The 12,797-nt window shown below is 43.1% G+C and overlaps 1 protein-coding gene across 1 annotated transcript; it reads right to left on the reverse strand.

Annotated features, from left to right (window-relative positions):
- Positions 1-1,157: 1,157 nt before the first annotated feature.
- On the reverse strand, positions 1,158-2,644 carry liat1 (ligand of ATE1; the record flags this gene model as incomplete). Its single annotated transcript, XM_083695014.1, has 2 exons — positions 1,158-1,859; positions 2,464-2,644. 2 exons carry the CDS (start codon positions 2,642-2,644, stop codon positions 1,420-1,422), a joined length of 621 nt encoding a protein of 206 aa, XP_083551140.1. The 3' UTR covers positions 1,158-1,419.
- Positions 2,645-12,797: the final 10,153 nt, after the last annotated feature.

Consider the following 12,797-nt stretch of genomic DNA (forward strand, 5'->3'; position numbering starts at 1 on the left):
CTCGGCCAGCCCTTTTATCCTTTTCTCACCTGATGTTGTGGCCATTAGGAGACCCCTCTCTTGACTGTTAAATAGTTTTGAGACATTAATTCACATTAAGTAAACTCCTTTTAGAATTATTTCAATAAATTAATTTAGTGGATTATTACTCCTTGCTTGAGGTAAGGCAAATATCAGGTTGGTTCTACTGTACTTGAGGATTCATTCAAAATACTACAGAGAATTGATCTACCTTGAAGAAGAAAAAAACAATGAACTTCTTGTAAGAACCATCTGTCATTTTTGAATGCAAATTGATCCCAGGTCTCCTAGCCAAGAGAGAATAACGTGGATGTACTTGACATTTTCATAGTAATCGTCATGTTTTACATTTTTGTACGCAGAAAGTTCTCAGGCACTACAATATCCTTAACTGTCATTTACTAATGTCTCATCACTCTCTTCCTTCCTTTCATCAGTCTAGTTATGGTACCAGTTGACTCATTCAGGGAACATGTGTACCTCTCAGCGATAGCAGTAGTGTTTCTATTTGTGTAGATCTCAACATCATTACGATTGAACTATTGGGATCGTAGAGTAGCCTATCCTTCTCTGATAGATATCCATACACTGATCCAAAAACAAATCAGACTTTGGGAATAAAGTACATCTTTGACATGGCAGACTGTATGTTTCTTGTTTTGTCATTTTTAAAAGGGAACCCATAATCATCATTTAAAAACTAGCCTACTATGTAGCCTTTATATTCTGCCCAATCAACTTCTAGCTTTGTGTCATCCCATGTGGAGCCTAAACTAATGAGACTTTGTGACAGATCCTCTGATTGAGCTATAATGACTGATCAACTCTGGGGATTTCTGGAAATGCTTAATAATTCAGAAGGGCAAGCCTAACTTTCCAAATCCTCCATTAACATTTAAACAGGCCTTCAATGGTGACCAGGGTAACCATAGTAGCCTTATCCCTGTCCAGTGTCTACACAACCTGAAATCAATTTGCTTAGGATTTAGTAGACGCTTTTGGCTGTGAGATTGTATTGTGCAGCTGACAGGTCAACCGTTTTCCAACCAGGATGTATTACTCCAGGTGCTCTCAGAGAATTAAACAGGCAGAAAGCCACTGTCGTCATTCAGCAGTGCAGCCAGTGGACAGTCTTATAGCACCCCCTGAAGGATGTCTTAGGAATACACACACAGGTTACCACACATTGGGGATCCTAAACTGACAAGCAGTGAATACATGCATTTCGATATCAAATGTATTGATTTTAACTTGGCTTTAAGATAGTGGTTTAACCCCTCCCCATTCTCATACTGAAGAAGTCCAGACAGACTCTTCCATGACATGCAATGATTCCCAGGCCATCAAAATGTTCAATGGGATCAAAGTCTCATCAATAACACAAACTAACAGGTGATGCTATTGGTCCTGTCCAGGCAAAGCCACAGCCTTTTTATCCTCCTTAGGTCGATCCCTCTCCTGCTGCTTTCTCAAGATGTCCCCCTGAGCGGCCACTACCAGTGCCTGTCTCTGGGCGAGGTAGCGCTGGCGTCGGTTCGCCCTGTACACCTCCAGCCTCCTCTCCTCTGCCAAGGGGTCCTCCAGCACTCCTTCCCACCTCAGGCTCTCTGTGGCCTTTGTACTTAGCTCCACCACACCCCCCTGAGATGGAGCTTCTCCAGGGGTGTTCTGATCTGTCCCTGATGACGCTGTCACCGCGTCCTTGAGCTTCCGGCTCCTCCTGCCGTAGTTCTCCCCTCTTGCTTGAACTTTGACCTTGGTCATCTGGTCTCCGGACCCCTGGGGCGGCGTCAAGGGCGAAGTCTTGTGGGCTAGGGATGTGGTTTGGGGTTTCTTCTCTGTGGGAACATAAGAGCATAATGCAGGGTTTTACATTACCTATGACTCCCCATAGAGTTATAGAGCTGCTGCAGCAGCAGGGGAGGCTGGTGGAGGTAGAAATCGGAGGACAGGCTCATTGTAATGCATGGAATGGAATGAGGAATGGTATCAAACATGTATGACACTATACTACATTCCGTTCAGTGCATCACAATGAGCCCGTTCTCCGATTTCTACCTCCACCAGCCTCCACTGTGCAGCAGTTATAGCTAATGATAGTTTACACTAATGAGGTCTAATGGGCCAATGAGAGGAGAAATGACACCGGCACCTATTCTCTCGTGACCTTTTCAACCCTACAGGGCACCATCTGTCTGTAACACCTTATACATGGCTAATTGTGTTGTTGTTTAGCTCATCCTGGTTAAAGAAATAGTGTTTGCCAGATCAGATGTCTTTATACCACAAGTGGTCTAAAGTTGAATTGAGTCCATATATTAACACAATTCAATTGGGATTAAAACCTGTATAACAACCTAATTGTTTATCCAAATAATTAATACGTGGATACTTCTATACACTGGCAGTGAGTGGAAAAAATACACAACATGTGATGTTAACCTGTATCATCTGAATTCTGAGGAGTGCTGGAATGCTCTCTTTTCTTGGACCCATTCGTCTTTTTCCTTTTCTCTTTTTCCTTCTTTTTCTTCTCTTTGGTCTCTGTGTTCCCGGGCAGCAAAAGAAGTTTACAATCTTTGTCCATGGAGAAAATTCCCTCTCGCGTGATGCAATTGTTCATTACGTCAAGTCCTTTCCCCATCCCCCGGCGGTGCAGGGTCGAGGTGGTCATTAACTGAAAACAAAAATCTAACTGAGATAACTTATCTTGTTTGGTTTAAAGTCTATTATCTTGTATTAAAATCATTAAAAGCATTCAAGTCTAAAAAATCTGAGAGAAAAAACATACAGTGCAAATGTAACTTACCACTGTTTGACCAGATTTGTATGTTCCGTTGCTGCAAGGACACAGGAAAAGCGCGCCTTTGTACAAAACAAAAATATGATATGAAGGCAGATATTATTCTAAACTATTTTCATTGACATAAGATGCCAAATGATCTTCAATGTGCAGAGGAAGTGTGTGTGTGGTAGCGATCTGCTGCCAAAAGGCGCGTTATTGCCAAGGGACGCGTCTCCGTGGAAACAGGACAACTCCTCCCACGCTCAAAACGTTCTTCTTTCTGTAGGGTCAGGGTCGAAGAGCGGAGTCTACGCTCGAGTTAAGTCCTTCATTTTTATACCAGAATAAAAGCTTTTAGAGCAACACTTTTATAGTTCATGACTTAAGTCTTCACATAATACAGACAAATGCAGTTTGTAAAATAGGACATAGCTACCACTACAAGAAAATCTATTTAATCATGTCAAAAAATTGTTTGCCTAGATAATTATGTATTGTGGGTCAAATGCTTTGGTAAATGTTTTTTAAAATGACTTTTCTCTCTTTCTCTCTCTCTCTCTCTCTCTCTCTCACACACACACACACACACACACACACACACACACACACACACACACACACACAAGCACACATGACCACCAGGGAACTGCAGTCTGCAGCATGGCTTATCATGGAACACATATTCACTAACTATCTTAATATACATAGCGATGGCATATCCTGGACCAATCAGTGCAGAATCACCTCCTCTGATATCTAATGCAGACAAGATGTGATACTTCAGGTGAAACTCTAGTGCTGTGGGACCTGTCACTCTGAGCTATTTTGGGAGCTCTCCCCACAGTCGACCTGTGGTCAGTGATGGGTCAATAGAAAATGAGCCACACTGTAACATCTCAAAATAAAAATCATGATTTCTGTCACAGCACACACTATTTTCCCCTCTCTCACTTATGACAGACCAGAATCTTATATGGGCTCTAAGGAAAGAAATTCAGAAAACCACTGACCAGAAAACCACTGACCAGAATAAAGTTGGTGGTGCGTAGTCCTGATAAAGTCAATAGAAAAAAGAGATTGTCCCCAATCACATGCAATTATACATTTTAAATAAATACATATTTTTTCTGTATGGAAAGAAAGAAATGTGACGGACAGGCCTTGTCAGTGCTCTAAATCCATTTAATCATTATGAATCAAGAACATAATCTTTGGTCTATGATGGCAACGCACAATATCTCATGTCTTCCCGTAAGTATTAAGTTTTCATTACCATTGTTCTTTTTTCCTTCCAGGAAACATTACCGTAACAGACCCGACCCTTTAATGTGTTCTCAGGCCTTCATCAGCCATGTGTTAAGCTGGAAAAAATCTGCTTTGTCATTTAGCAATACAGCCATGTGATGCATAAAGGCCATTAGAAGAATTCTAACCCTGGTTTGATTCCAAATTGTAATCTCCCTGAGCAGAGGGGAGGGAGTGGGTTTTCAGATTGGAATGTAGCCCCTTTGAGCATCCGCAGCAAGTAGCGTGGTACTTCCCCAGGAGTTTCCATCCTATTTCTGCCCCGCACCGTCACCGTCTTTCTAGCTGCTGCTAAGTTTGGCTCCTGGGCGATATGTTCCGTCTGTGGGCTATTATACCCAGAGCCCACCGGAGCTAAGAATAGACCAAGTTTCCGAGCCAAAGAGAGATCAGCCTGTACCCACGCGTCCCCATACATCTTTAGCATTCCTGCGGGGTTGAAATAACTGCAGGAGCAGGGTACAAATTTAACTATTAAACACTGAATTGTTAAGGATAAGTATGGAATGGGATTATGTTGTTAATTATACCATCAGAGGCTTCCGTAGTTGTAATAGGAAGGGATGGAGACCAATGTAACTGTCTTACATGGTGGTGTTACAGTACAAACTGTACAGTATATACTTTTAGGGCACTTTTGAGTTTTGAGAAATCAATTTCTTTGAAAAACTTGAAATAATACTATGTATGAAAATGAACCTGAACTTCATGGGTTGCTCCTTGAGAGAGAACAGTAGGCCTAAGTTCTCAGAGTGCACAGTAAGTTCTAGAAATGTGCAGTACAGTAGCTAACCTGACAGTGACTAATAGGCCAGAAACCCTCACACAGCCCTGTCTCTGACACCTCAGTCGAGTACTGTATACTCATTTCATAATCCCCATTGGCCAGACACATGCTTGGTCTTACTGTTTAGTCATTCTACAGTATGCCTCAGAGTGGAAAGAAACAGGGAAATAACCCGGGGCGTGTGGGATTGAGACAGCTGACTTGGTCGCGTGAGGGGTTACTGTGTTTTACACCATCAGGTGACAGTGAGGAAGCAGCAGCAGCAACAGCTCTCGTGACGCTGTTCAATCTTAAAGCCACAGCACTCAGATAAGGCAAGTGGTATTGCCCTATCTATCTATCTATCTATCTATCTATCTATCTATCTATCTATCTATCTATCTATGTATCTGTCTGTCTGTCTGTCTGTCCGTCTTACATGCTTTGTCATTTCTATCACAAAGGCTGAGCTACACACTGACGGTTTCACTCACTCACACACACACACACACACACACACACACACACACACACGCACGCACGCATGCACGCAGGCAGGCACTCACACACACACACACACACACACACACACACACACACACACACACACACTTCTGCTGACTCACTGAGCCACAGTGGAAGGACTGAAGACAGATCAACCTACATCTGGAGATGACAGTTCCTGGAGTGGAAGGACAGAGAGGGTGGAGAGAAAGAGAAGAAGTAGAGAAGAGGGAGGAGAAAGAGACAGAGCTATACGGTAGACCTGAACCACCTCTGTGCATGGTTTGGAAAGGCTAACAAGTTCACCTTGACGTGCTGACTTCTCTGGTGGCCCCTTACAGACTCTTAGACCAGCATGTTTCCTTTTGCGTGCTATGCCTAACACTCATAAATATTTCATCTCATTCACAAACCAGCTGTTAGGTGCACCACAGCAAATCTTTAGAATGCCACCATTCTACCCCTGTCTCTAGACTGGCAAGTATCAAAGAAAAACTACTAAAGTGTCTATAGTGTGTATAAAAGGTACTTTCATAGTATCTACTAATCTCCTAACCCAGAATCTAGTGAGACTGCCATCATAAGATTTCTTAATGAAATAAAGTATGGAAATCATGAGCACCCCGATACACTTTCTTTCTCCATTTATCTTCATCTCTCTCTTTACTCAGCACAAAGGACAAGTAGTACAAAGGAGGAGGGGGGGGGGCGCTTAGTTTCAACTAACTCTTTCTGAGGTGTCTTCATCAAGCAGACCTACACATTGAAGCGAACATTGAAAAACCTTGTACGTCTAATTAATCAGGTGATTCATATAGAACTTGTTGGGAGAAAAGTCGATCCTACCTTATTCTATTGGTTAGGTAATAGGCAGGCATGCAGGGAATTACTGGTTGGAGTTGGACATGGAGCATTCGTATTCTATAGGAGGCGTGCGTACCAACGTCAGATGTGTCCTTTGACGTGGGATTCTCATTGGCCAGTTAGGGCAGACTGCGTCACCGCGTTGCCAGCTGATCGGAGTGAGAAGCCGGGCGTGTGAGGGAGAGTCGTACGAGAGTCCCGAAAGCCGGCGAGCGATCAGGCATACCCCTTACCGCTTTCTAAGCAGAAAAGTAAGCTCTCCTTTATCGATGTGTATTTAACTATGTTTGTATAAGACCTATTGGTTTATGGAATGTGTGTGTAATAGCATAATGAACTGCGCGCGGGCTTAAGGCGAGGCACTTCGGCCGAATATCCGTAAAACGATGGTCAAGGTGGGGCCACGATTGAGAAGGGGGCTCCTGCGAATCGATTTTGACCGACCAACCCCGTTCCTGCTGGTGTAAATGTGGAGACATAGGCCTACTTGATGACCCACTTTCTTGGAAAAGCGAAACGTCAGCAATCCGTCCTAAAAACCGAGTTTATAAATGCAAATAGGCGATAGGCCTATGACCATATAAAGTAGAGGATAAACTTATTTCTTTCTTTCATACACAGTGGCCTACACTAGCATTAATATAACACAGTTATGCCTATGTATGTATACCGTAGCAGTATGGCTAAAAACGTTCAATATGGAAGAATGTCGCATGCATAGCCTCTGTAGATAGCGTGGCAGTTCAAGAGTGTCATGAGAATAGGGGTGGGTCGGGATCCTCGTCCTCCCATTCCCGTGGCTTAAAGTCGCCAACACTCAGCAAAGTCACCAGCTCCGCTCACACGAAGCAGACATGCCAACCAGCCTGGAATGTAGGACACGACAGCCTGATGCCCTGTGAAAGTAAGTGGTATAGACTATAGCATAACGCCTACAACCGGTCGTAAGATTTTTCTAGCCTACATACAGCGGTGGGTACAATCTTACATAATCGTATGGAGTTACATTACAGGAATGCGCTATTATATATCACAAGCTGCCTGTGTGCACTGTGTCAGGGGGCGTGCGTCGTCCATGTGCTGTGCGTAACTGTTATAATGTAACTTTTCTATAGATAGCCTGTTAATATTACATTGTTTCATTCCCAATGTGCATAAATGTAGCAATCTCATGTCCATATTAGCTCAAGTGAAGCGGACTTGGCCCAACCGGGAAACACCCATCATTCCTGTAGCGCGTCAATGGGTTATGCGCCGGAGGGAGGGCGGGGAATCGGACCTGTTCATTCGAAGAGCACCAGAAGTTGTCTCGAACGAAATAGAACATGCTGAAGGCAGTAGGCCTCATTCCGTACATCGCTCTAACCTCAGTCATATCGCAGCACGACTGCTCGGTCTGGGTTGAGTTTAATTATCATTGGTCTGAAAACGACTGTGACTCTCCGCCCGTGCTAGTTCCGTAGGGATTTGGGGGTTTCGTGGAAATTCGACACGTCGTCGAAACCTACTTAAAACGGTATACAATGTGTGGTCTTAGAGCTATGCAGTGTATGCTGTTTCCGAATTTCTTATTGACGGCATTGCGCTATATGTCCCCTTTGTGTAAAGCCACCTCCCTGCCACTGTTCCCAGTCAAGAATCAACAGTCTAGAGTTTGGGGTCAGCTAGCAAATTCCACAGGACCACACCCAACAATAGATAAACACATCTGAATCAAGAAGTTGTCAAATTCTTTGTAATATTTACTCTGCGTTTTTTAAGGGTTTGGCCAAGGTGTGTGTGTGTGTGTGTGTGTGTGTGTGTGTGTGTGTGTGTGTGTGTGTGTGTGTGCGCGTGCGCGTGCGCGTGCGCGTGCGTTCTATTTCAGCCTGTCTTCGCCAATGTCCATTTACTTCCGCATTGCATCGAAATTACTCACCATTGATTGCGTTTGTGGAACTGTGATTACATAATATCTGTTTGGTTGAATCATTTTCAACAGGGCACATATTAGCCTACATAGAATATATTTTAAGCAAATACAGTAATGTAGGCCACTTCGAATAAAAGTTTGAAAACTGCTTTCTTACTCTGGGAGCAATGGAGAAGTCATAGGAACAGGTCTGCCAAGAGCCATGATTAAGCTATGAACGTGAGAGTGTGCACTTGCATGGTATGCAATTGCAGCATGGTAGTTCATTGATTTAGGTGACTGACGTGACATGTCCTTACTGTCATAATGGCTTTATAAACAGCTTATAATGGTCTTAGTGCTTAGATCTCAAAGGCCTTTTTCATAGTTATTAGTGGATGGATGTACCAGTGTTGAATAGCTGTGTTAGTGTATGTTTGTGCATCGGTGTGTAGCTGTGTGTTAATGAATAGATATATATGCACTATGACTCTGTCCCGACTCTGTCTCTCCGCTTCATCTGAGCCCTAAGGCCAGTCCAGGGTGTGTGATCTCTGACCAGGAAGATTTATGGAGACATCTTGTCCTCCCCTTCACTCCCTCCATCTTATCCCTCTCTACACTCTCTCTCTCTGTCTTATTCTCTCATCTTTATCAAATGTTTTCTGCTCCCTCCCTCCATCTTATGTATCCCTCTGCTCACTTTCTCCATCTTATCCCTCTCTACATTCCCTTTATCTATATTGCTCTTCTTTACCCTTTACCATCTCTCCATCATATTCTCTCCACTCCCCCCTCTGCTCTCTCCCTCCATCGTATGTATCCATCTGCTCCACATGTTCCTATCTCCTCTACTGTATCACATCTAGGCCCCATCTCCCTTTCTGCTGCTGCTGTTCATCTCTTAGCACCCATGTAAGCTTTAGCAACTGTCCCTTCAGTCAAATATCTGGTTTTACATGTGTTACATGTTACATAGTATATTATTTTATGTTTAGGTCAACAGGAGTCCAGGGCCTGTCTCAAGACCCCCTTAACTCACTAGAAGAGGTAAGAAAGGGGGAGAGAAAGAGGGTAGAGAGGTATGGAGGGAGAGGAAGAAAGAGGAGGGACTGAGAAGGGAGACAGACAGAAGGAAAGAAGAAAGGTTTGGGTAAAAGAGTGATAGCAAAAGTAGACAAGCAAAGATGCAGAGTGAAATCACAGCATATAGATTTTATATCAAAACAGTGATGTAAGATTATGAATGGGGAGAGAGTGAGGTTAGAGAGAAGAAATGGGTGGACAGGACAGTGAAAGATCACACAGCTTTTGAGAGTGCAGCAGCTTGATAGAGGGATGAATTGGGTGAGAGAGGTAGGTGGAGGTAGAGAGAAGGAGGGTGAAGGATAGAAGGATAGAAAATAAGGAGTGAAAGAAACAGGCTTTAGAGGCCGCAGTAGCCGGGTGGAATTTCTAACATACGGAATTCTAACATACGAAATTCTAGGAATGCAGGACAGTCTGATCAGAGAGAGAGAGAGAGAGAGAGATTCAACCTTGGCCATGGTGGAGAGATACTGAGTTACTGTCACAGTATGGAACGAGAGGGTTTGGTTTCGTCAAGCTCGCGGCTTGGTGTGCTTGTGTAGCAGAGGTGGTTCAGTGAACCACACATTGTGATGCGTAACCTTGCCTGAGACCTGAGGACTTGTGTTGGCCCCCTGAGCTAATGGCTAGGGTATAGCTCAGCATGCTAATAAGCTAGTCTTGTAGCATGCTTATACAACCTGGGATCAAACCCAATTGTGTGAGATGTGGCTAGTAACACTGGACTAGTCTGTATGTCTGTAATAAGGCCTGTCTCTCACTACAGTTAGGTCACGGAAAATCATATCCCCATCAACGCAATGCAGACAACCTGCAGGTCAACACAGGCAGAAAGATGCCATCTCATTGACCCCTGAATTGGCCCATGTCATTGAAAGAGAACTTGTGATTGAGCATTATAACAATCAGGGCTTGTAATTCAGTAAGAATGTACAAATATACAGTGTATGTACCCTATCATTTGTTCAGAGTAAGAAGCTTAGGTGGTCAAAATGTTGCATTGGCTTAAACAATATGAATGCTCCATAGCCACTATTGTCAAAGTGGGGTACGCGATCTCGGGGGTACGCAAAATAAATCTGTGATTTACCTTCTCAAACAGTCCTGTTGAATAGCCGACTGCAGTCTCAGTACCAAAAATAAATGCATGCACCCTATCCAACAGAATAATATTACCACAATGTCTAATATGTAAGGGATAATGTTCATAGAATATCAATTAGGCTACAAAATAACTGAAAGGGGGTACATGAAAGTTTGGGAACCACTGCTCTACAGAGTCTCATTCTTGCATTCAGGCATGTGTGCCTCAGACTGCACATTACAGGAATACTGTACCTGGGATGATGTTGCTCTGTCATCCTCATCTAGAATGTATAATGCATACCATATCCAACCAGAACAGAACATTTGTTTGATCTATTCACAGTAGGTCATGTGTTGTATCGGGCGAGAAGGGGGAAAGCATAGACTGTTTAAATGTTTCTTCTTCGTTTGGAGGTGAAACGTTGATGACAGGGGTCACAAAACCACAAGTGAGGATGAGGAAGAAGCACACCTGGTTGTTTCATTTGTGCTTGCATTACTGTATTTTGTCAATTTGTCTCTGTCAGTTGACTCAAGAATAGGTATAGAAATGCATAGCTAGTTAATAATGTAAATCAATTGAGGTTATTATGTTTTTCTGAAGAGGAAGTTTACCCCAGTGACTGCATTTCTCAGTCTGTGTAACCACGGTAACGAGGATAAGGAGTGTGGCTTTGGATGTTAGTTTCTGATCATCGTAACCGTGAGAACAGCTTCAGAGATTGTTCTCCAACAGTCTGTGATGAGCGCTGTAGGTCCATAGCTATATCAGTTAATATATTATAGCCGAGATATACTATACAGTTACAATATCTGCAAACCCATTTGGGCCAGATCTGAAAGTAAAATTATTCTCCAAAACACTTGGCCTGGAATAGAAAATCATAGAAGAGAAGAACAGTTCAAAGGAGCTAGGTTACTGATGCATATCCACTCATATCCACTTTGGTGTTCAGATGCATGATTCTATATGCATCTAAAAGCCTAATTTTACCCATTTGCTTACACCTCATCACACTCACTGATGTATTACTGCACTCACACACAGCCTACTGTCTGACTGCCTCTACCTCATACCCACTGTTACCCATGCTGCAAACCACAGAAGGGAAAACAGAGAAGTGAAAGACAATAATACATCTCTCTCTTTTCTCCCTACCTCTTTATCTTTCTCTGACCTGCCCACCATCTGTCTCCTTTCTTCCCTTTTTTTCTCTCATTCCAGGAATCTGCCCTCCTGGTTGTGTGAAGAGGACGAAGTCAGAGTGTGTGCCCTCACTGGCTAACTCATTCACGCTTCATTCCTGCCCTCAGTTTGACCAAGGAATGGTACACACTGCAGTGCCTCACTCCTTCCCCAAATGGCTGACACACAGCAGTTCTTCACTGGCAAGCTTTATGTTCCTGTACACACGCTAAAGCTGCCAGCTGAAGAACTGCTCTGGTCAGCTCTGTCCTACATTAGGAGAGAGGAAGACAATTAGAAAGAGGAGAGTGGTCCATAGTCTAACATCAGCACACTAATGGTCAAACTGGACTTCCATGGGCAACTAACTGAAGCCCCCCAACTTGATTTGATATTACTGTACACACACACCTTTTTAACCTTCTCTGCTGTATTTATATTTCATGTTAAAATATATTATGTCTTAGGACATTATTGATGCCTTTATCCTGGCTGTGACAAATGCTTTAAAATAAAGTGGATATTTGATCAACCCTGATTTGTCTATTCTGATATTCTGTATGATTATACTATAAAGCATTCTATTCTTGATTTGGGGATGGATGTTAAAGGATAGAGCATTGACACCCAATGATTACATTTTATTATAAGATACTGAGCCAGAAATGGAGGGATGAACATGGAGATAATGAGAGGAGGGGGGCAGCGAGAGAAGCAGGCTAATGAAAGGGAGTGAGGAAGGAACAGGGGTCAATTGAAGTTCTATTTGGTCAATTCAGGGAGTACATTGATATTACAATTCAATGGTTACAGATGGAACATTTATTCTCAATGGTTCCTCAATAAACTGAAATTAAGAAGATTTTGACATCAAACATTTTCCAATTTTGAATTGTACATTTAAAATGGTTCCTGAATTCACTGAACTGAAATTATATTGACCCCAACACAACTATGGCTTGGATCATCCTTCAGACACAGTAACACATGACAACAGGGCAGTGAGCTAGAGATTCCCTCCAATTGCTAAATGTTCCATGTTTTATTGCTGATATAATTTCGATTGCTGTGTGTCTCAGTGGTCACAAAGTGGACAATAAGGCAATAGGAATTGTCAACCTTATAAATGGACCTATCTTCCAAGAGGTTCAGTTTTTCTCTGCGTCACCTTATGCTGAGCACTGGGCTGAAGTAGTCTCTCTCAACAGACTCAGGGCACGCCGCACGCTCAACAATCCAGAGTCTGTCAAACGCAGCTCGTTCAATGGCTATTGAGCAGTCAGAAGTGGGTGAGCTGTTG

The sequence above is a fragment of the Argentina silus genome (genome assembly GCF_951799395.1).
Source record: "Argentina silus genome assembly, chromosome: 2".
Classification (NCBI taxonomy): Eukaryota; Metazoa; Chordata; class Actinopteri; order Argentiniformes; family Argentinidae; genus Argentina; species Argentina silus.